At 38.4% G+C, this 25458-nt stretch overlaps 1 protein-coding gene across 1 annotated transcript in view; it reads left to right on the top strand.

Moving 5' to 3' along the window:
- The first annotated feature begins 576 nt into the window (after positions 1-576).
- PTPN3 (protein tyrosine phosphatase non-receptor type 3) overlaps positions 577-25458 on the top strand; it is a 103863-nt gene continuing 78981 nt past the window's right edge. Inside the window, exons 1-6 of the mRNA XM_068395956.1 lie at positions 577-714; positions 13211-13318; positions 13459-13501; positions 14576-14654; positions 16153-16197; positions 17126-17178. Coding sequence (XP_068252057.1) covers positions 577-714; positions 13211-13318; positions 13459-13501; positions 14576-14654; positions 16153-16197; positions 17126-17178 — 466 coding nt within the window. The remainder of the gene's footprint in view (positions 715-13210; positions 13319-13458; positions 13502-14575; positions 14655-16152; positions 16198-17125; positions 17179-25458) is intronic.

The raw sequence follows: 25458 nt of genomic DNA, 5'->3' as shown, positions 1-25458 counted from the left end.
TAGTTCTGGTTGCCTTACATGTGGTGTTTGTATATATATTGCTGAAACAAAATGCTGTTTGACAGAACGTGATCTGCATTAAGTCAAGACTGTTTTGTCAGTTGAGAGTAAATAGAATTGTTTTATTGTAGTGAAATTTGTATGGTAAATATAGAAATAGGTAGGAAATCTATAAGGGGGTGAGGGACTTACCAGTTACAGATGACAAAAACTTGTCTTGACATTGCTTTCCTGCTTTATAGTAGGTGTTTGGGTTTTTTACTAATTTAAACTAAGGCAATGGCCCATGACTAATCTAAGTATACATTGCAGGGGTTACCTGTAATTCTCTTTAGAATACTCGCATTTAGAACATGGAAACTCATGTATATATGCATTTATATTCTGCTTTACAACATGCTAATTTTATAACTTACTCTTTTTCTATAAGAAGCATTTGTTACTATAGGTATTTGGGGTTTAATGAGGTCTTCATGATGTTATGGGTTTCTCTGAAAAAACATAGATGAAACACAGTGAATTATAAGAACTGTTATTAAACGTAATTTTTGTTTTATAGGTTATTCAGCAATAGTTATGAACTCCCGTTTACGAGCCTTAGGTGGGAGGATAAATAACATACGAGCATCAGAACTACCAAAAGAGAAAACCCGATCAGAGATAATCTGTAACGTCCACTTTTTGGATGGCTCAGTACAAAGCTTCAAAGTCAACGTAAGTTTGGAAAACTGCTTTTTTTTTAAATACATAGAAATTTGTTTGAAAGCTGAAGATCAAATGTGGGACCCTGAGGCATGGGATTTCCAAAATATGTTGAAGATGTAGCTTTGCAATTACAAATTCCAGAATTACTGGTTATGAAATGGATTTATAAAGTGCTATTTTAATTTTCTTTAAAGTCAACCAACTGAAATGTCATAAAATCATGACATGTAGGTTGTATATGGAAAGAGGTCTTCTGTATGATATGGGAACCACAAAGAAACAGATCTGGTGATCACTTACCAGCTATGAATAGGCTCATAGAATCATAGAACTGTTTTGGCTGGAAAAGACCTTTAAGATCATGAAGTCCAACTGTTAACCTAGCACTGCCAAGTCCACTGCTAAACCATGTCCCTAAGCACCACGTCTACACATCTTTTAAATACCTCCAGGGATGGTGACTCAACCACTTCCCTGGGCAGCCTGTTCCAATGCTTGACAACCCTTTTGGTGAAGAAATTTTTCCTAATATCCAATCTAAACCTTCCCTGGCACAACTTGAGGCTGTTTCCTCTTGTCCTATCGCTTGTTACCTGGGAGAAGAGACCAACGCCCGCTTCCCTACACCTCCTTTCATTTAGTTGTAGAGAGTGATAAGGTCTCTCCTGAGCCTTCCTTTTCTCGAGGCTAAGCAACCCCAATTCCTTCAGCTGCTCCTCATAAGACTTGTGCTCCAGACCCTTCACCAGCTTCATTGCCCTTCTTTGGACTCACTCCAGCACCTCAAAATCTTTCTTACAGTGAGGGGCCCAAACTTGAACACAGTATTTGAGGTGCAGCGTCACCAGTGCTGAGTACAAGGGGACGATCGCTTCCCTAGTCCTGCTGGCCACACTATTTCTAATACAAGCCAGGATGTTATTGGCCTTCTTGGCCACCTGGGCACACTGCTGGCTCATATTTAGCTGCTGATCAGCCAACAGCTCCAGGTCCTTTTCTGCCGAGCGGCTTTCCAGCCACTCTTCCCCAAGCCTGTGGCGTTGCATGGGGTTGTTGTGCCCCAAGTGCATGACCTGGTGCTTAACCTTGTTGAACCTCATACAGTTGGCCTCGGCCCATCGATTCGGCCTGTCGAGATCCCTCTGCAGAGCCTTCCTACCCTCAAGCAGATCAACACTCCCGCCCAACTTGATGTTGTCTGTGAACTTACTGAGGGTGCACTCGATCCCCTCATCCAGATCATTGATAAAGATGTTAAAGAGAACTGGCCCCAATACTGAGCCTTGGGGAATACCACTTGTGAATGGTCGCCAACTAGGTTTAACTCCATTCACCACAACTCTTTGGGCCTGGCCATCCAGCCAGTTTTTTACCCAGCAAAGCGTACTCCTGTCCAAGCCATGAGCAGCCAGTTTCTCCAGGAGAATGCTGTGGGAGATGGTGTCAAAGGCTTTACTAAAGTTCAGGTAGACAACATCCACAGCCTTTCCCTCATCCAGGAAGCAGGTCATCTTGTCATAGAGATCACGTTAGTCAAGCAGGACCTGCCTTTCATAAACCCCATGCTGACTGGGCATGATCGCCTGGTTGTCCTGTATGTGCCGTGTGATGGCACTGAAGATGATCTGCTCCATAACCTTCCTTGGCACCAAGGTCAGACTGACAGGCCTGTAGTCCCCCGGATCTTCCTTCTGGCCCTTCTTGTAGATGTCATCACATTTGCTAATTTCCAGTCAACTGGGACCTCCCTGCTTAACCAGGACTGCTGGTAAATGATAGAAAGTGGCTTGCTGAGCACTTCCGCCAGCTTCTTCAGTACCTTTGGGTGGATCCCATCTGGCCCCATAGTCTTGTGTGTGTCTGAGTGGTGTAGCAGGCTGATAACCATTTCCCCTTGGATTATGGGGGCTTCATTCTGCTCCCCGTCCCTGTCTTCCAGCTCAGGGGGCTGGGTACCTGGAGAACAACTGGTCTTAATACTAAAGACTGAGGCAAAGAAGGCATGAAGCACCTCAGCCTTTTTCTCATCCTTTGTCACTATGTTTTCCCCTGCATCCAGTAAAGGATGGTGATTCTCCTTAGTGTTCCTTTTGTTGCTAATATATTTATAGAAACATTTTTTATTGTCTTTTATGGCAGTAGCTGGATTAAGTTCTAGTTGAGCTTTGACCCTTCTAATTTTCTCCCTGCATAACCTCATGACATCCTTGTAGTCCTCTTAAGTCACCTGCCCCTTGTTCCAAAGGTTGTAAACTCTCCTTTTTTTTCCTGAGTTCCAGCCAAAGTTCTCTGTTAATCCAGGGCGGTCGTCTTCCCTGCCGGCTCGTCTTTCAGCTCATGGGGACAGCCTGCTCCTGCACCTTTTAAGATTTCCTTCTTGAAGAGTGTCTAGCCTTCCTCGGCTCCTTTGCCCTTCAGGACTGCCTCCCAAGGGACTCTGTCAACCAGGCTCCTAAACAGGCCAAAGTCTGCCATCCGGAAGTCCAAGGTAGCAGTTCTGCTGACCGACCTCCTTACTTCTCCAAGAACCGAAAACTCTGTCTTTTCGTGATCACAATTCCCAAGACAGCTTCCAACCACCACATCGCCCACAAGTCCTTCTCTGTTCATAAGCAACAGGTCTAGTGGGGTACCTTCACTAGTTGGCTCACTCACCAGCTGTGTCAGGAAGTTATCTTACACATAAGTAATTCATATTTAAAGGGGACTCCCAAATTTGGATGTGATCCTCCTTTTCTCCCATCAAAGGACTGGTAGTGCTAAAATGAGGAGGCCTTGTAAGTTCTTGTAGTGATGTCAGTACATATTTTCTGAAATACAAAGGTGATGTAAATAGTGAAGACATCATGACTTAGTAGGACGGTTCTGTTCAGTCTTTTGTACTTCAATGTTGTCTCTTTATCTGGGAGCAGGGAGGGAAAGGGGATTAATGGAGGTTTGTACTCTACATTTTTACTATATTTTATTCTGTAAATATTTTGGTTTATAACCTTCGGTACTGTTTTTAAAAGTATTCATTTTTAATTGAAAACAAGGGAGATACCTTCACTTTTCAATCAATTTTCATTAGAATTACCTGACCATGCAGAAAAACTGTGGATGAATTTAAGTATAATTGTGTGAATTTGTGTATATGATACTTGTTTTGTCCAATTTACCCTATTTGAGAAGAAGCATTTTGCTGAGGAAGCTGCGTTGTTGGGTATCTTAGATTACGCGATGATTTCTTATAGGAGATTCAAAACTTCACGTGAAAACTGTATTTTCCTAGGTATTATTACAGTTCTCTTTGCAGACTGATTTTATTTTTGAGCTGTATCTGTTGGATGTTAATTAAAATAGAAATTATTTGATAGATAACAGATCATTTTCATTCTGATATACAGAATTAGTCTCATATTTTAGTATATATTTTATATACTATGTATGTATATTTATATACATACATATGCGTGTATATATATGTATGAAGTAGCTAACATTGGGGAGCGGGGTACAAGGGGAGTAGGTATATAAGAGAAAGAGCAACATATTAGTATACAATTTCCATTGTTCATCTCCAGCATAGAATCATAGAATGGTTTGGGTTGGAAGGGACCTTAAAGATCATCTAGTTCCAACCCCCCTGCTAGAAGGTCTCCCTGGAGCCTTCTCTTCTCCAGGCTGAACAATCCCAGCTCTCTCAGCCTGTCTCCGTAGGAGAGGTGCTTCAGCCCTCTGATCATCTTTGTGGCCCTCCTCTGGACTCGTTCCAACAGCTCCATGTCCTTCTTATGTTGGGGGCCCTAGAACGGGATGCAGTACTCCCTATAGGATTGCCTTGTCTGTCAGTGAGCTGGCTTAATTGCCCTCCCGACCTTGCACAAGGATTTTTGAAAAATGAGGAATTTAAAAGGTTTTGAAATCCATGCATAGTAGTACATTCTTCCTTGTTAACAAGTGTTTATGCAGCTTTAGATTTAGCACTTGGCCTGAAGTCCAGCACTGTGCAAGGGAACTTTGTTCTCATTTCATCCTTTAAGCAGGGAGTACAATATGATAAATGGGAACCATTTTGAAATTCCGGACCCCACTGATTTCATTCCCTGCCTTCAGCGTACCCCCACGGTATCCCTGCTGGTTACCTTCTTCATCTAGGAATCGGAAGGGCTTCCTTTACTGCAGCTGTAATGCTGAACTGCCGTAGGGGTAATGCAGGACCCATTATTGCTTTACTGAGAAGAAGCAGGGAGCGTGGCTACCCCACTATGTTATGGGCTAACGCGAGGAAGAGGTTTACTGCAAGATTTATGTTCTTTGAGTACTGAGCTTTCATACTGATACTGAGGGAGCCTGTGCTTGTCAGCCAGGATGGCCCTTCCTGATTATCTAACCTTGATGCCTGCCTAAGAACAGGCTTTGCCGCGCTCTGGTTGTGTCGCAAGGTCCAGTTCTCAAAAGGGTTTGAAGCCAGCTGCGGAAAATTTGTATCCAAGTTCTGCTTACGTTAACAGAAAAATTCAGCTTCATGAAGTTTGTGTCTGACTGTGTGTTTTTATTTTAATTGCCAACATCATTCAGTTTTACGTCTGTGAGCAAAGAGTAATTCAGGTCTGTGGTCAGCCTGGGAATCAGCTAGGCACGTATTGAAGGAAAATAAGTTTTGCTTTGAACAGATTTTCCCCACTAGTGAAGTCTTTCTGCATTGCTTTACAGAAACTGTTTCTCATATCAATACATTGATTTACAGATCTGATTTTGCTCCATACTTTATTCGTTTCTGGATGCCAGGCCAATTGATCATTCTATATTTTTAAGAAATTAAATATGCATATCACATGGCATGATTATCCATAAGACAAATGAACAGCAATGTATTTAATAATGTAATAATACATTATTAAAATGAAGATGCTTTCTGAAATTACTAGACGTAGATACAATATACATGGATAAAAAGACATACTGTGTCTTGTGAATGTTGTAAATATGCTTTCTAGTGTTTTACTTTCTCAGTTTTTTATTGTTATTACTGAAATCTGTTGAATTTTTCTCTCCTCTCTGAGTTTGGAGAATTGGAACTGAACAGGATCACCTCTTTTAAAGTGTAGGGTGTAGTGTTTTCTCTTTAAAAGAACTTCAGTGTTATCAGTGGAAACTTAAGGTTGGGAATTTTTCTGTTGGTTGTTTGTGGACTAGCGGTACCTGGTTATGATGTATGAAAGCTCCAAGTTTGGATATATGTTACACTTTGAACTAATATTAGGCTAATATTCATGTATATGTAAGTGTGCTTTATGTTCATAGACAGTGTGAATGAAAACCGAATATCCCAAAACTGGGCAAAGGAAGAAGGAAGGTGGATTTTGCTTATGGAAATAACTTGAGGGACTTTCTATCTATTGAGAAACCTGAAAATAGCGGCGTAATTTGATTCCTGGAAATTTGTTCATATTAAGTGCTTATCCCAAAGAATATCAGCAGCCTGACCAACTGTAAATAAAGACTTAATTTCAAGAAAGCAGTGCCATTTTTCTCTTTGGCTTTGGCAGAGTAGCGAAGTCATAGGCTTTTTTGTTCCTTGTTTTTATTTAAAGGTGTTTGTACTACAGTTTTAGTGAACCTGAAATTTGTATTGATGGTATCACAAAGAGTTAATCAGTATGACTTGCAGTATGTGCTGTTCTTAGGTCATCATTATCAAGAAAGTACACATGGGAGTACAGGCAGACACATTCCACTACATTGCTTACAGTCCAAATAGAAATGTATGTTAACTCCGCAAGGCTGAAATGGCCTTTCTTGTCTTTTCCCCCGTTGTGTGTTTTGGTATTTAGATGGAACATGTCCAAAGTCGAGGCAAAGAACAGAAGGTGCACGTAAGCTAAGAGTTGGAAATGTTCTTTCAAAAACATATTTGAGATGAAGACTTGACTGCATGTGATACTGAGTGTTGCACTTGATTTTAATTATATCCAGGTTTTCTTGAAACCTCCCAATAAATTTCAGGTGTTTAAATTTTGTGATAAGGTTAATTAACTTCTGTCTCTGATGTTACCTCTGTCTTGTTCTAAGGCTGTAATGCATAAGCTTTCCACATGGGGAGAATGTTAGTTGTCATTCTAATATATACAGAATGTGCTCACACACCATATTTGGGTGTGTTTAATAGGTGTGTATTGAGCAATAATGCAAATTTATTTGTAACTTTTGGTATAAACATGCAGGAATTTTCCATTATTGCTCTACTTTGACTCATTTACCAGGAATGGCCACTTGGGACATATGCCTCTCAATTTCCAGTAAATTGACTTTTGTCAAGGGATAAAATTTACAGTGTCAGATCACTTCTATGTTGCATTTTCTTTCTGAGCTGACGCGTATGTCTTAGTACCTGTGATTTTTGCTTTTAGACTAGTTGGCTTTTAGTAATGAGGTTTCTTCTGGAAATAAAATGATTAGGCAGTAATAATGAGAAAAGTTGCATGACTTGAAATTCAAATTGTAAGGACTGTTTTTCCTTCCCCACCATCTCAGTTAAGCTCCTTCTTCCAGTATTTGAGAAGGAACATGATTGTTACAATTAACACCAACAATTACTATTGGTATGTTTAAAATAATGGGCAGAGATACAAGTCTTAAAGGTTCTTTTTGATGGTGGGTGTGAGTTTTATAATTTTAAACCACTCGTAGTAAAATGCAATGATGCAGAATTGTTGGATCTTTGTCAGCAAGTTTTCCTACTGGATATTGTTTGATGATACAAGACAGTTTAGTGCTAATCTGTGTCCCTGCATGTTGAAAGAACTGCTGTATGAAGTTTCAGGCTGGCAACAAATATTTAGTTTTACATTGAGGCTGATCAGTATACTCTGTGACTGGAAAACAGTAAGACAGTATGAAATTTGATGATGCCTTTGAGGACAGTGAGAAAGTGATCTGACCTACAGCAGGCTTGCTGTAGGTTAGTGTTAGCCCTTTGTGGGGCCTGACTTCATAATAAATGCTGAAGGAAAGACTTAGTGGAGGGGAGATTTTTCCAAAGTTAGAGCTGGAATTACTAACCTCATGTACGTGTTTGTTTTTAAGTCATTTTTGAGGCAGAGGAAATGCAGTGGGTCAAAACTCTGTGGGCTTGGATAAATATTTTGTATGACCTTTATATAGGAAAATACTGCGCTGGAGTGTTTGGAATCTAGAAGAGTTACAGGATGGGCAGGGAGTTGACTCAAGAGGTAGCAGTAGATCTTGCTGAAAAGGAGATGTTAAACAGTGCAAGGACGTTAGTGGAGTTCTTGACTATCAATTTCATTAACATGTTGCTGTTGAATCTTTTTCAGTAAATCAAAAATGTAAAGTTTGAGGCATTGTTAACAATAGAAAAGACACAGGAATATGAGGTAGCAGATAAGTTGTCTTGAACCAAGGAGTAATTGCAGTGAGGGAAATCAATAGTGTAAACTAATAGCTTTAGGAGAAAGATGAGGTAATGTTTTTTGAAGCTCAATTTTCATTTGCAAACAATATAGGAGGAGAACACTAGTAGTTTGCAGACTGAGCTGCTCATCTGTTATTCTGAAAAAGGTGAGCGCTAATATGCACCAGGCAGGAATCTTCAGCCAATGTCAAGGAAGTATTAACAGTGTTAGTCTTGGCATTCCACGCTCCAGGGAATCTCACATGTGGATCCTGTCTACTCGAAGACAAAAGAGGGAAGTTCCAGTCAGGCAAGTATAGAAGGTACAGTTAGGATGCTCTGCAAAAGTCTGTACCTAAGGAAAGAAGAGGCTGTTGTGTTTATTCTCGCTAAACAAAATCTTGCATGCTCTGAATAAGAGCTTTAGGTGCGTAAATTCCAGGAAGGGGAAAGGACAGAGTTAGCTGTGTGTAAAATTAGTGTGGAAATTAAAAGAGAGTGTAGCACTTTGTTCAAGCTCATAGGCATATTGGGACCAAAGGACACAGGCTGTTTGGTGGTGGATGACCATTACAGGCTAAATTAGGAAAGGATGACCTCAAACAGCACGAGATGCAATGAGTATAGTGTCTGAAGTGAGACTGGATTTGCAAAAGCTTAGATGGTGCTTAACTGTGAGGTTATCATTGCCAGAAAGTGAGGGGAAAGCTTTTGCAGAGGAGAGGGACAGGGAGATGTGCTGTATGTTGCACTGTCCTCTTAAAGTGTCACTTTGTACCACTTACCTTGTTGAAGTTAATAAAGTGAAAAGGATTACTTGCATATTTACCCCTCCACTTCAAAGAACAAACAGTCTTCACTTACATTTATGCAGTTCTTAGGACAGTGGGTCTTGATCACCCCAGCTTCTAGGCAGCACTTGACGTTAAAAACAATGAAAGGGTTCTTTCTCTTCAAAATCATGTAGCTTACTAGAAATTAAACTTAACTAATCTAAATTCCCTGAGTATAGCAGGAAGTTGTTGTGGCACAGGCAGAATGTAATAGATGTTAGTTATAACTGCTTTAAATATTAATTTTTGGCCTATCCAACGTAAGGTGAAATATATTTCAAGGCAGATTTAAATAGAGGGGAATGGTGTGTGGTTATGAGGTGGTTGATGCAAAGCTTTTAACAGTCCAGAATAAGGACTGGTAAGTGTCAGGAAGATTAAATAAATGAGATTTATTTTCAGGGTAGAAACAAGCAAACCTCTTGGAAATATTTATTTTGAGTAGAAAAAACATTAAAATTCTTAAGATTATCTTAAGAGCTTGTGTCATTCTACCAGAATAGGCTAGTGTGGAAAGTACTTATTTTTATTTATCTCATTGTAGAAAGGCAAGAACTTTGTTAAGAATGTCTTAATTACTTGCTGTAATGGTTGACAGGGTTAAGGAGGACTTGGTTCTAATGCCCAGTTTAGCTGAGCGGTGTTCATGTTGTTTTGCCCTCTTCTTGTGCCAGAGGGGAGTGAAAATACAATGTGTTGTAAAGCACTTGACACATTGTAGTATTAGAGTACTCTGTGGCTATGGACTGTATTGGAATGGACGTCAAAATTCAAAAGCAGTGATGTGACATGCTCTACCTGCCTCGCTTTACACCTAGATCTCAAAACTGGTTATGTGCTAAATAGATTGAAGATTGTGCAGCGTGAGCTATGTGGTAACTTTATTTTTAGGTATATAGGCTGAAAAATAATTCAGGTGTTTCTTAAAACAAAGCCAAAGCTGAGTAAATACAGATTTTCTTGAGGAAAAACAGCAAAAACCTTCAGCTTTGGGAATTTTAACAACTGAAGAAGACTTTAACAATTTAAAATTACATTTTGTATTTAGCTTAGATTTCTGGAGTGAGTGTTTGATCTAGGCACTGTGGAAGAAACTTTGTGCTTTTAATACCAGAGAGCAAGAACTGGAGCCACAGAAAAGTAGTGTCAGAAATTGCTTTTGATAGGAAATGTGGAGAGGAGGAAGAGAAGGAAATAGTAGGGATGTAGGTGGAGGAGATGAGTACAGGCTGAGCAGCTGGGTTTAGGGTTGGGAGACCCATGGGAATATTGCAAAGAGAACTGCAGCTGCTAAGCAAGAATATTGTAGCAGGGAGCTTGCTTTTCTTTACAGAGAAAGTAGTGAAAAGGCTTAGCAATTCATGTGTGCTGGGGGAGAGGGGAGGATGCAATTGTGAGAGGGTAGGGAGAGAGAAGGTGAAGGCATCTGAATTGGGGTGAAGGACCAGAAGCATGAAAAATGAGAAGGGAATTAGGAGACAATGCTGTTGCAAAGAAAGGAGACTGAAGGGAGTCAGAAGTGTTGAAATTCAGAGAGAAAATTAGCAGAAGAATCTGCCCTCTCTGGTCTTCTCCTGCCCCATTTGTAATGAAACCTGAGATGCCTGAATGCTTTCTTTGGATAAAGTGTATGTCTCATCCCCTGTAATTAATGTCAGTTCCTCTTTTAGCGTGTGTCAGAAGTATTCACCATAGATGTGCAATTATGCTTCTGAGTTGTGCAGGTGTCATGTGATGTCACTTGAAAGTGTTCTAACATTCTGCTTATAAAAACACAACCCTGGGGAAACGAATATGGTATGTACAGTAAGGCAGTGCTAAAGATGAACATATTCACGTCAGGAAATGCCCATTATTTTGGAGGGTTAAGGTGGCATCTGCTGTTTTCATAGGGCCCTCTTGTGTACATATATGGATAATGTCTGATAACAGATCTCAAGTCTTCGTAGCGGAGCCCACCTCATTGTTGGTGCTGAACAGAACTGCCTGACAGATGCACGGCACCGTGGCTCTGTGTGATGAGCAAGGCTTGGTTGCTTGGTCCTTACCTGTCACTGAGATTTCAGTTTCTAAGCAGGATCTAGGTCCACACTACTTCAGAAAAAAAAATGGGTTTGATCAGTGCCATAGTTTGAATATCCCAAGGAACAGTAGCCTGTTGCAAAGGAGGAGAGTAGGAATGTGCAGCTCAGGAAGAAGGGAGGGGACAGAGCTGCTGCTTTTGATGGCTGTACAAACTTAAGGGCTTGAGTGAACTCGCATTTATTGCGAGACCTCAAGTGTTTGTTGTGAAAGTTAAACAAGATCACAGAATCAACCAGGTTGGAAGAGACCTCAGGGATCATTGAATCCAACCGTTGCCCTTACACCACCCTGTCAACTAGACCATGGCACTAAGTGCCATGTCCAGTCTTTTCTTAAACACATCCAGAGATGGTGACTCCACCACCTCCCTGGGCAGCCCATTCCAATGTCTAATAACCCTTTCTGTAAAGAAATTCTTCCTGATGTCCAACCTGAACCTCACCTGGCGAAGCTTGATGGGAGACTGTTGAAGGGGAAAGGGTAGTCTCATACATAAGACAGTCAAGTGTTGCCTACATTGTTTTCTTCATACGTGACTTTGCTCCAGAGAAATGGGCACAGCTTTTCGCAGGAGGCCAATAGTGGACTGTTACCTTACCTTGCATCTGGAGAAGAAAGACTGAGCATTCAAATCAGAAATGAGCTACCAAGAGTTGTGCTCTAGCAGTAGGAAGTGTTGGATAATATTCAGTCCTCCAAAATAAGGTAGCCAAGTGGGTGTCTTTTGCTTGAATCTTTGTTCTTCTTTTCCCATCTTTTAAAGAGGAAGAATGCTTTTATGAGATAAGGGAAGACTATGGAATATATTACTATTTAAAGCACTCATTTACAACAGTGTGGTACCATGTTTAAAAAAAAAAAGATAAATCTGTCTTTTGAACAGGACTTGCATGTTGTATAATAAAGTCTAGACAAAGAGAATTGAATACAATTTTGTGTTCTTGGCTTATTAAGTGAGCACTCTTATGCACTAAGACTGGGGCCATCCACAAAAATGTGGTTGCTATCATGCTTATACATTATAACTCCTTTGTTTCATGAGATTGTTTAAGAAATTAAGAAATTTGCTTAAGAAATCAGAACTTAATTTTTAAGAAATTTGTTTCAGAACAAAGTGTTTGTCTTTTGCAGTCTAAATAATTTTCCTCTGGCAATTTTTTTTCACGTGTGCAGTTTATTTCTGCTTTTAAGAGTGAGATTTGGAAGGTCATCTGAAAAATTAGGTTGCTATACTTTTTTGAATAGACAAGATACCAAGCAAATGGACCTGATTTTTGTTCTGTCCAGCAATTTCCTATATAAATATCTAGACCTAAAATGCCATACAGCTTTGCAAGCTATTTATTACGTATTAACATCTTTAGGTTTGCAATCTTGTTGAGGGGTTTTTGTTTGTTTGCTTTTGTGGTTGGATTTTTTTTTAATAGAATTGGTTCACGGTGTTCTTTGTTAGAAGTTGGTTAATCTGCTCTCCACAATGCCATGGCATGGAGATACTTGTTTGGTTTGGGGAAAATTATAACCATGCTGACGCTTCTGGATCTCCGCTGCCTGTGTAGTTCCCTGTTGCATCAGTTCTTCTGTGACACTTGTCTTGAGGGGCGTCTAGGCAGAAAGTGGGGTGGCTGAATGGCAGCTGAATGCGCGGAGGCTGAGGGGCAGGTGGGAGTTCAGGCTGAAATGCAGGATCTTATGGCTGGAGCACAGCATCGTCCTAGTTTTTTTTTTCCCCATCCTAGTGTGTACTGACTTTGCCTTCTGACAGCTGATGTGGAAACTGAGCCTGCTGCTTCCGTGGTGAGAGCAGGGGCCAGAGCAGCCCCATGTGGGTGTAAGCCACCCTTGCAGGCTGCAGCTCTGGAGAATAGCCTTGCTGCTAAAGACTGTGGTCAAGGGAGAGGTTGTCTGCTTAAAATTAAATTGCTGGACACTGACCTCAAGGGCTTGAGTTCATGTCAATTCATATTATGAGATTTCACATGCCTAACAGATTTTGGAAAGAAAGCCTTTTTTTTAAAAAAAAAAGATATTTTTATCAGAATAAAGTTCTTGTTGCTGAGAAACTTTAAACCAATGAATTAGCAGCTATTCTTTTTCATGAGTTACAATTTTTTTAAAAATAAATTTATTTCAATTAATTGTGTCTTAAAAGTGTTCCAGAGTTTCACTTCTAAAGTTTTCTTTTTTTCAGAAACAAGACACTGGACAGATTTTGTTGGATATGACCTATAACCAGTTGGGTGTGACGGAGAAGGAATATTTTGGTTTACAGCAAAATGAAACTTTGGTAGATTCACCTGTAAGTATAGTAAATAATAAATGTGTGTGCATGTATACACACATATATGTATACACACATATACATGCACACATACACGTAAATAAATAGTATTTATTTGTAAATATTTTTAACCCATCTAATAGTTTTTCATTTTACAGCGATGGCTTGAGCCAAACAAACCCATTAGAAAACAGTTAAAAGGTAAGACTTGTTTTTAATATCTTGATTGTAACTGTGTAGTCCTGCTTTTCTGTGTTCTTATGACTAGACTGTTCTTGTAAATTGGTGCATCCAGATAGTAGATTTTCTTTAAAAGTAAGTGTCTTACCTCTGCCAGTCTTTTCAGCAGAGCTTTCTACATCTCTTACTGCTACCTCAGTAATAAGACCTGATAGGTCACTAACTTTGATGCTAAAATAGCGTCTAAACCTGGCTTCTGAACAGTATTGGACGTCATGGTCATGAAAGCAGTAGTCATATCATGGTGCTAGTAAATTCCTCCTGATAGAGAAGATAAAGAAGAGGGTTTTTGATCGAGGGAAGTGGACCGAGTTTAAAGTATAGGTTCTGTCAATTTCTTGGCTCAAGTAGAATAAGAAAAAAATAATTTTATGCTTGTTTTTATTAAAAACCTACCAAACAAAAAACCGACACCACACACTTCCAAGTGCATGTGTTGTTCTAGTACATCTTGTTTACAAACACCTTTGAGTAACAGAGAATGCTTACCAAGGACAGGCTGGCCAGCATGACCCTGCCAGGTAGCAGCTTAGGAGGACTAAGTGACACTGTCCCAATTTGTGCTGTGAAACTTGAGCTGTATTTTTAAGCTCTCTTATTTCTACTGTATGCTGCAGATGGTTTATGAATTGCAGTAAAAATACATGAAGTTAACATGGTGAACTTACGTTAATTTCTTGTATTTATATGTAAGATAGAATTGGGCATTATCCCAATTGAGAAGCTTCAAATATATTTGCTGCTTTTTTCTCTTCTAATATCTATGAGGCAAACATTAAATAATGCCTTTTATGTAAAGTAGCATATAAAAAGTACTTTAAATGAAAGCATCACAATATTTGAGAGTATTTTCATCTCATAGTTGGTGTTGGGTGATCAGGAGAGTCTTCTGATGGCTTCTTTTAGTTTCATGAGAAGAATGCATGAGATTTGCATGTGGTTGTTCATGTAATTTTTCTATAAATATAGAAATAAAAACCTTGGGCTCTTTCTTTTATAAACAAAAAATTTATTTGCTCTTCTAAAATATTGCAGGAGGTTTTCCCTGCACCCTTCGTTTTCGTGTAAGGTTTTTTATACCTGACCCTAACACGCTTCAGCAAGAACAAACCAGGTAACTTCCGTTTGATGTTTGCTTCCATGAACTAAGAATGTGTAAATCAATCCTCCCCCATCTCCACAGCTTGGCAAACTATGCTTTATTAGGTAGATAACTTCGTATAACTCTTTGTATTAAATGTGTTTGGGATTAACAGTTTGATGTGATGCTTGTAATGAATGGTCTGCTATACACAGCCCACGGCTCCAAAATACAGCCGGAGTATAAGCTAATACAAAGATGGCGGTTGGTTTATTTGCACCTTGGATTCCTTTTTTTTTTTTAGTACTTCATTGCTTAAAGTACTTGCATATTGTGTTTTTTCTCCTTTTCTGATCCCTTAATTATTCAGATGCAATGATTAAAAAATAGGGAAGTTCAATGTTTACACTGTCTGCATGCCATAAGTCTATGGTAGAAGTTGCGTATCAACACTGAGTCAGTTTCAAGCATGTGTAGTAGATTTAATGTCGAGGGTGTGGGAGGGTGGGGTTTATTTTGTTTCAGGGAGAACAGATAACAGTTCTTGTTTTCTAGTTTGCCCGTTACTTGTAACATACAAAGATCTATAATGCTTCAGTTTATAGCAGACCTTGAAAGTTTTCTTTTTTAACCTATCTCTGAGTTTTTGGGGTGGTGGGTACATGAATTATAAGCAATTTTCAATTAAGTTGTCACAAGACTTTAACCGAATACTTGTTTTGTTCAGTGCATACGATTCGGAATTTAGAATTCGTAGGAACCAATTAATCTGGCACTTTTTGTACCATTTTTGTGACATTTTTGTAAGATTTTCATTGTTAATTTCAGTGACTTGAGAATATAAGTAGTAAAGTATGTTAAATGACATTTTTTGTAGAAAACTTAGCTGTTGGCCTGTTTTGGTATTTGCTAATCATGCAGTTGTAAGCTGTTCTGCAGTTTTAAACTGAAGTTATTCAAAGACGTGATGTTTATGGTTCTTCACATCCCAACTCTCCAGTATCACTATCAAGTAACATTGTCAAACACAGTAATAAGAGCAAGACTGAACTGCTCTTGGAGAATTGTTGAAGAGCTTTTTGTCAGCATATGCTACTTGAGAAATGTCTCATCCTCTGTTGAGTAATTCCAAGACAGACTGTCACAGTTTGGTTTTTTTTTGTTTGGTTGTTTTTTTGTCTTTTTTTTTTTTTTTTTTTTTCCCTCAAAGTTACATCCAAGGTGAATATTCCTGGGAGAAAGAGAGCCCAGTTCAGTAATGGTTTGTTTTTTGTAATGTTCACTGTGGCGTTAATACTGTGGTCCTGAAGTTGTAGTACAGACTGCCAAAGATCTTCAAAAACTGTTGTGAAAGTGAGTGGGTGTGTGATTGCATATTTGTAAATGGTGCTAAGCTTTATTCATCTGTTTGTATAGTTTGGCAGGAAATATAATAAAATAAAACTGATACATGTAACCATTTAAACCATACCTTTTAAATGTGAAAATAAATGTATGTTTGTTTGTTTGTTTTCCAAAAAATCTTTTCTAGGCACTTATTCTTCCTGCAATTGAAGACTGATATTGTGGAAGGAAGGTAATAAGAAGAATCTTCACTTTCTCTGTAATTGTTTTTAAAATAAAATAAAATTTTAAAAAAACCTTTTTCTGAGGGTGTTGTTGCTATAAAAATGTACCTTGTGAAATATTGCTTTAAAAGAAAATCATATTGCTAGGACATGTTACAAATTTTCAGATAGTTCATTTATTAAGAACAGTTTAGAAGTCTGTTGCAAATGAGCTGTAGGAGATGCTGTGTGTCTGCAGGTACAGTGTCAACTTGAGAGATCTTTATGCAAGGCATGGTGTGCCAGGCAGGGTATTCCAAATGTGGGCACCCGCTGTCTGGTGTGGTTATCAGGAGGGAGTAGCAGAGGGCAGTTTATGCTATTGTTTCTCGTGATTTCAGGGTTGTATTCTCTATATGGTGGGCATATACCTAGTGGTTCCTTTGCCTGCCATTCCTGTGCATTTGTACTTTTTAAAAAAAGAGGAAAAAGGTGGTCTGAGTATTTGCTGCCAAATGTAAATTGCCTTTAGGTGTTGGCTTTTTTCTTCCATGGCGTCAGTTTTGGTCATGAGATCAGAGCTGTCTTTGTGCTTGGCATTTGGCTAATTTTAGTGTTTGTGTCTAATTTTAAATACACTAGACTGCAGCTATTGAAATAATGTCCAGAGCCCCATAAAAATCCCTTCTTCTTTTGCTTTCCTGAATAAGCATCCAGCAAGAATACAAGCATGTCCTTTTAGGACTGGTTTCTTCCATTCACTTAAGAAGCTGTTACACAGCAACTAGCTTTTAATGTCCAGTCCTACTGTGCTTTGACAATCAAACTTTGTCAGAAAAAATCAGGTACTCTATGAAGGTAAATGAGTCTTCACATACTAAACTAATTGCAGTGACATTGTTAACAATACATTTATACAGTCTATGTCTAAATAAAAACTTTTTCTTCTCTTTCCAGGTTGTCATGCCCCATTAATTCTGCTGTTGTCCTGGCATCATATGCAGTACAATGTAAGTAATAACCAATTGTTATTTTGTTAATAAATGTATTTGACCGACTACCTTCTCTGCTGTTCGGCACTGACAAATAAGGCAAGTTTTCTTTCCTTATCTGTGCGGAATATTCAAATGCCACAGGTGATGCTTTGTAAAGAAGGTGCAGGTTATTAAAGCAGCCTTCAGACAGTCTAAATAGAAAAAGCATGCTTGCTAGGTCTGTCAAAAAAAAAGTTGATACAAGAGTAACATTGTTCTTATTTATGTGTGTTTGTACTGCTGACAAAAAAGTCGGGTTTTCATTGTCATTGGAAACAAAATAAGGAAACTTACTGTGTGTTACAATAGCTACAGGAAAGCATTCCAGGGAAATAAGAGATCATCTGGAGAACAGTTAAGGGGAAGGTAAACTCATGATTAAGAAACTCCAACGTTCTTATGTAATGTTTTTTTCAGGGAATTTGATTTGTTAGATAGGTAAAACTGTCTGGCACTTTGCAATACATTTAAGGCGACTCTACATACAAGAACTTATATCCTCATCTGCCTACAGCTGGCAAAAAGAAATTCTGAGGGTGGTATTAGAAAAAATATCTTCTGTAGGAAAACCAAAATGGAGCCTGATCTTATGCCTTACAAGCAACCTAAACAGTGAAAACACAGCTGGAGGAAGACCTTTCTCATTAAAAAAAAACCCGAAAAACATTTGAGGGTTTAGTGGAGTTTGTATATTCGTAAGAATGATTGTCAGAGGAAAGCATACTAGAATAGTTGTGTAATTATTTGGCTGATGTATATTTATCCTATTTTTTAATGGAAATGCTAGCAAGGTCTGCAGAAATACTTGAGGTAATTTTTTCTTGAAATAAAGGACAAAGCTAAGTAATTAAAATATGGTTTTCAAATGAGAAAGTGATAAACTGTTGGTATCTATGAAAATCCCAAGTGGCTATGAAACATTCACTTTTATGCTTAAGTATGTCATATGTTGCACCCTTTTATTAAATGAAACTTTAACCACATTCAAGCTTAGTAAGAATGACTGAAACCAGAACAAGTTTTCCATAGTAGGCAAAGTTTTGTTGCCAAAGGAAATGTGTCACTGCTCCTGTATCCCTGAGGCACAGTAGCACACTTGAAGGCTGAAACACTGAACCTTTAGGATTGCTAAATGCAGTGTTTCTGACCCAGTTGTGCTCAAGCACAAAAATGTAAAGGTACACTGAAGAATGCAAATATTTTATCACAAAGTCGGGCTTAACATGGTTTTCAAAATTAAATACGTTACAGGTAGCGTACCCCAAATCCCAAAGTAATTCCTGTTTTCCCTTCAGTTTTATGAGAGTTCCCCTTTTGGATATCTATTGGATATCTAATGCAGTTCTTTGTACTAAAGGAGAATGATAGAAGGTCAGTGAAGACCATGGAAGGGTGCTAATGTGTTTTAATCTTTCTCTGTTCTGGTGGATTCTGGAATTGGCTGTGCAGCTATTTGCCTAGTTTTCTTAACTCGTGATAGCGCTATTATTACCAGGGTTTTTTGTTTTGTTTGTGTTTTAATTAAAAAACACACCTTTCTTTTTTGCTAGCTGATGGCCTTTCTGATGCTGTTTGTATGATACCTCTATTTTTTCTCTGCATCGGCAAAGAATGAAACTTTCAATAGAAAGAACTATTCCCTTTAAAGAAAAAAAAAATTTTTTTGTTTTGCTAGCAGGTTCTTGCTGTTTAGCTAAAGATGATGGTGTAGAAAAGACCATCTGAAATCTGAGTGTGTAGGTCTCCCTGTCTAGTCATGTTTGCTAGGATCCTTGTCAACTTAAATTGTTTTAAATAAGGGATTTATTTTGGCATTTTAATTTCTAGTCATACTTTTTATGGAGAGTTGAAGTTTTTGGATATGAGGTATGTGCTTTTTAAAAAGCAATTGTCTGAAGCTGCCATGGGTTGGTTCTACCTGAGCTGTTTCTTATTACCGCCACTTGGTTTTCAGGCTACCGTAACTTCCCTTGTGTGCAGAAGGGGGAAGTCATTTTCTGACAACCTAATGGTTATTCATTTAAAAGGTGGAACAGTTGTCACTGAGGGGGAAGGCTGAGGACGTTGTCATTCATTGTACATGAAGTCTGATGTTTGATATTTCTGCTCTTGCTTTTTAACTATAGTTTTCACATGTGGCAGTTGTATGGTTGACCTTCACAGGCTTTGTCTGAGTTTTGTGAAGGGACAGTTGGTGGAGATGGCTGCTGTGCCATTAGAGTGCTGCTGCTCTGTATTGGCCTTTGCACAGGTGTTCAGGTTCAGCACTGCGGTTCTGACATAAAGCTCTGACCTGTTACTCTGCACCTTTGTGGCACACCCTGTGTTGTCTGATGGTGCTAAGTTACAGGGGAGTACAAATGGGTGTGAATACTGTCTCTAAATAGCATATGACTAAACTTAATTACGAATACAGTTCAGACACTTGAAGAATAAGTTGTTAGTTTATTATCAGTAAATGTGCTTTGTGACAGAATTTATCAGTGGATTTTGAAATCCTTTTTTAAGACAAACTTATTAAGGTGCATTTCAAATAATGTCGAAATCGTTAAGTCTGAAGGATACTGTCTTACTAAAAAAAATCTAATGTGAAATTGTATGTTCTGTTTTTTACTAGTGCAAAATGGGAATGTTGTACAGTCTATAAAATTAAATAAGGGACCTATGCAGTGTGTGTATCGCTTTTTTATTTAAAATGTCACAAAGCTGGTTTGGCCCCACTTGTTTTCTATCACTTTGTGTAGTAAGTTCCCATTTCCAGAGCAGTATTTAAATGACTAACTATTGGTATGTAAGAAGTCCCATGGATTTGGTGGGAATACACTCTTATGTGCATAAATCCTTTGCTGGGTTGGGACTTGAATCTAAGGCACAGCAACAAAGCCAAGAAAAAAATGTTATGAATACTTCTAAGCTTTCTTTTTCCTGAGCATCATTTGCTCAGTGATTCATTATGGCTGGGGTTTTTCTTGTAAGCAGTCTTTCTCTTATCTCCCGTGATATTGTTCCTCTCTCAGCTCTGCTTTGAGAACGAGGGGGTTTCTCTAGCACGCTGCTGTCTATCCATGGGAGTTTGTTCAGGAAGCGGTTGGCTGGCTGGCTGGGATTCAAGTGGGCTTTAACCACTTCTAAGAAAAGAAAGGATAGTGCAGGTGAGGATTCAAGGAAAGTTGAGCTTAGTGTGCGAGTCCCTCAGGAACTAGGCGTTAAGTGAGCGTGTTAAAATTTGGGGAACACCAGAAGTCTGGGATTCCAGAGGAGGAGGTGGGCTGTAAGGTTTAGAGGAACATCAACAGCAGCTCCCCAGTGAGAGTCACACCACATAATTCCCCTATCAACTTTCTTCTTTTATGACTCTTCTAACTTGCTTTCATTTTGCCCCTCTCTCTTTTTATAGAAATTACACTGAAACCTCAGACTTCCTAATTTACAGAGACCTGCCTCTTTTCATAGCTAGCATTTGGGGATTTTTCTTTGTATGTGCTCCCCACCCATGATTTTTGAAGTGAAATAGTGCTCAGAACATCATGTAAGCTGAGAGATTTGCTCAGAGGTCAGTCAGGTTCCTGCTACTCTCCAGGGCACCTGTAGCCTTTATGCCTCAGAATCAAAATCAGACTGGAAGAACAAAGAGAACTTTGCCCTCAATTTCCAGTGTTTGAAATTATTTACCAGATGTGTTGGGTATTCTGAGGATTGTGTGCATGTCCCATCTGTTCTTCTGAAGCCTGCAGCAATACTGTTCAGTCACAGGTACCTTCTATCCTGTCTTACAGTACCTGTCATGAGCAGTACCAGGGTGTTACCTGTGTGATGGTGATGAAACTCCCAGTACAAGAATCTGCTTGGAGAAATTAATTGAAATAGATGCCCATTTTGCATATGGTTCACTGTGGTCTAGATTACTGCTCTTGAGCTTGCTAACACCAATTTGTACAACAGCTCTTCTAAGACTGTCCCGATAGTTTATATGCAGCAGCTCTCCAGCTGTTTTGGACTGTTTTCCCTTAATTATGTTTTACAGTTGTGCTGAGCAATACAGAGGCCACTTCAGGAGATCATTACTTCAAGTTTCTCCAGTGTTCTTCCACTATACCACAGATAATTTTTTTAATATGTAACACTTCAAAACAAAATACAGTGCAGTCTGCAGGGCAGAACCCCAGATTGGGATATTGACCAGTACTGTAGCTGAAAGAGCTGACTTTCTCTACAGTGCCTTGTAGCCTAGGTGGCTACATTTCTTCTGCATTTTTAAGGTGGATTAATCCATTAAATGTTTGTGTAACATAACTAAAAAGGGGAAAAGAACAGTTAGCTACGGCCAAGGTCCATGTAGTACAGTATTATTCTCATGATAATAAGTAGAAGTGAATGCTGAGAGACAACATGCATGACTGAAGATCAGCATAGTGTTTAGATGCATTAGTTCTGCAAAACAATGTTTTGGGAGTACTGATAATTATTCCCTTTTATCCTATTCCTTGCCCTTACCCCCATACTTCTTCCAAAATGAATGGTCTTTGTACTTCGGGTTATGATTTGCTTTTCTCGATACTTTTTCTGATAGTGACTGTATGGCTTCTGAAGTACATTTTGTACTTGATATGAGGAATTAGCAACTCAGTAGAATTTATATTTTCTGATTTGTTTCTTTTCTCATTTTTTTTTCTTTTTTTTTTATCTCTGGCTGGATTTTGAGCTGCTGATTTTTATTATTTATTTTTTTTTTAAAATAAAAGGTATTACAATGACTATGACTCACTTTTGCATTCTGGAGTGGTAATAGATAACTTGGGGACCACCATTATGTATGTATAATTGGCCTTTTTTTCTACAAACGTTCCTTTGTTTTTATTAATACCTAATTTCTCATTCTTTCTTACCACAAAGTGACCAGCTGTCCTAAGTGATCATAAGCAGCTATTTACAGTGGTCTCTAGGTTGAACCTTTTTTTAAGGGCTCTTGAGTATGAAGCATTATTTCCTTTCACAAAACAGGTTAGTTTTATCCATGTGATAGCTAGTTCTACTTGCCCAGGAGGGACATCATGCTCACTGACTCAGTTGTTGGGTGGGTTAGAGTTCATATTCTTGTCCTTATTTGTATACAGTTTCCACTTGTTGAAACACCTTTTCGTCTCTCAGCGGCCACTTATGAGGGTTTTTTTGGTTCTTTTTGAAGTCTCTTTCTGATAAGTTTTCAACATGGTATCTTTAATCTCTATACCTACATGGATTTTACTTGTTTCAATGCTCCCTTTTAGTGTCTTTTTATAAAGCATCTATGTTTTTATGTTGTTTCTTCAAAACTGAACTCTGCTGGAGTGGATTATTTTTCTGATTCCAGAAGCATTTTCGTACCCAAATACTTTGTCGTTACTGTTTCTCAACAGTAACTGCTTTCGTTTATGCTATGTAGTGCATCATCTTTCTTCTGTTCTCTATTTTGAGCCAGGAAGTGATCACTTAAAATGTCTAAACTGGTTGAACTGTACGGAATGGCAAGTGTCTTGTCTTTTTGTACCTCAGTGTTCATATAAAGATAAATTCATCATTAACTTTCAATATCATGTTTCACTCTCACCTCAGCGTGTAAGTCACTATTGCTATCCTCGTTTGGAGGCTAGTCATGTGGCCCTAACTATATTTTAGTCTTGGATTGCAGTTTTGTACCTGAGGATTTTTACTCCTTGATAAAAGTTAAATTTGTTATATAACTTGTATGCTAGATTTGTCCCATTGTTTGATTATTTTCTGTTCCACTGGGAATCTGATCTGCTTATGTAATTATCATCTTTTAAAACCAGACAACTCAGTTCATTTTGTGCTTTATTCACATCACCTGAAATATTCAACCCTGCAAAAAGTTACGAATTCAATGTGAAACTACTCGTTTTTTTTCTGGTACACTTCTCAGATCTTTAGAAAGTTGATATTAAACTGTTTTCCAGGGACTAGCTTTTGTAGGCATTTCTTTGGACCAAATTGTCCATATTATTTATAACTGATTCCCCATCATGCGTAGCCAATGAACCATTCATACATTTGCCTTCTCACCTCTGTAGTTACTTAGAATGCCCATATGTAGAAATAGGTTCTGGTGCTATCACTTTGTATGTAAACTTTTTATTATTATTTACAAGCAAACTTTGTAGAATTGGAGACCACCTTGTCTTCTGTACCTTGAAGGATATCACATAGATGGGATTTAGAAAATGATCACCCTGTAAGTTGTACAAAGCTAAAGGCTTATCTTTTCTGTTATTATGCTTTCTGGGGCTGCCTGTGAAAGCTGGGACAGATTGAAATAGTGATATTTTGATACTGTTGACATTCAAAAACAACAACAAAACTAATTTCTAAAACTGAAACCGAACAAATAATTATCTTGGTCATGTAGCAGGAAGTTTGAATGTCAAAAATCACATCATGTAAGTAAGAACCACAGGCAAATTTAGCTTGGAAGGGGCTTCTGCAAAGTCAGATCGGGTTGCTCAGGGCCTTTCCAGTTCAGTTTTGCATTTCCAGTGCTGAAATTTCTGTTGTCTGTCATCAGCCAGGCTCAAAGAAGAATCTGGCTCTGTCTTTCTTGGACCCTCCCTTTGGGGTAGTGGAAGACAGAGATCATTGCTGCCTTACATGTAAGCTGACTGACCAATGGTTTCTTGGAAGAAACCACTAAATAAATGAAGCCTCGGTGATTACTGAAAGAGCTGTTGGCATCAGTGGCTTTTTTTTGCTCCTATGTGTGTCAGATCTTCCCTCTATAAAACACTCTTCCCCCCCTTCCCTTCCCACCCCAAAGCAGCAATATATCTGGTACTCAAGCTTCTCTGTCTAGGGAAAATACATGTGTACGCATAGAATTCCTGCACAAATCTGTCAGTGCTACATAAATACTCTTGTTCCTGGTCTTCCCTTCCTCTGTATCTGAATCTTAGCAAAATGTGTAAATTTTTTTCCATTTTAATTAGTACTTTTCTTTGATGCCTTCATGCACAAAAGTCTTTCTGCTGCCAGGAGAAAGAGACACAAACATATACCCACCGCATTGTTCTAACTGAAGAAATTATTTTTACAAAGTCTGAAGAAAACATGACTTGTTTAGGCTACAATATGGCATAGACAGTTCATATCCTGTGTCAACGTATATGACCTCCATATTTTTATTTGTTTTTTTTCAAGTATTCATAAATTCTTAGTATGTTGAAAGCTTGTACAACTGCTGTTTCAGCATGTCAACATGGGACTTCTATTACTATTCTTTTAATAAGAGTTATAAAAAAAAAGTCCTCTTTTTATTGAAAATTGCATTCTAAATGAACGGTCCATCACGTTCCCTTCTTTAAAGCCTTTCATATTAAATATAGAACTCTAAAATACAAGAATCTGATATTTAAATAACTGATTTTTTTCTTAACTCCTCCTTGGTTCCATTTTCTTTAATTTTACTCTATATTATTTCCCAGTTACAATGAATTAAAGAGCAACAGTTGGCTAGAATGGGGAAAGGTAAAATATGGGGTTTTTTTTACTGTAACTTTGTCCTAATTGGATCAGTATCTGCTGGCTCATGTGATCAAAGCAGAAGCCATGTCAGGAGAAACTCAGATTAGAAATAGGTCTTTAACATTTCCTTCCACTCTGCTCTCTTCTGGAGAAATCCAGCAGAGGTAGAAACCTCATGGGTTTTTCTTCTTACTGAGGTCTTGATATGCCCTAACTTTTTTTTTTCAACTTGGATAATTAAAATCCTGCACAAGATCATTAGTCTTCCAAGATGTTTACTAATCGGCATTTATAGTTTCTCTTCAAATGTGACAGTTGGCTGGGGAGTTGGAGAAGCAAGTAGTACTCTAAACTGCTCCCCTTGTTGACATGACCTCAGGTAGCTAGGAGGAAGAGGAAAAAAGACCAGAGCAACCTGCATATTTGGAAGATGAGCAAGACGACCTTACCTCATAATGCATGAAGGAACAGCAGTTGTCCTCTTTAGAGAAGGTAAAATCACAGTAAAAAAAATTTTTACCTAATGCAAATAAAATTTAAGCGGACAATTAGGGTGTCTTATTCTTGGCAATCTGGTTCTTCCAATTGACAAGAAGTAATTCAAGCTGGCTGCAACAAAGCTTAAAAATGTAGGCTATATTTCACAAAAAAGGTGGGTTATGTTAATAATAAAGGAAAAAGTCTTCAATTAACTGTTGTCATCTGTGAAATTGTGTGTTTTATTTTTTTTGCTGTTATTAACAT

This window comes from Nyctibius grandis, chromosome 3 (genome assembly GCF_013368605.1).
Source record: "Nyctibius grandis isolate bNycGra1 chromosome 3, bNycGra1.pri, whole genome shotgun sequence".
NCBI classification, from domain to species: Eukaryota; Metazoa; Chordata; class Aves; order Nyctibiiformes; family Nyctibiidae; genus Nyctibius; species Nyctibius grandis.
Note: the sequence above shows the minus strand (reverse complement) of the source record. Positions and strands in the feature narration are given on the sequence as shown.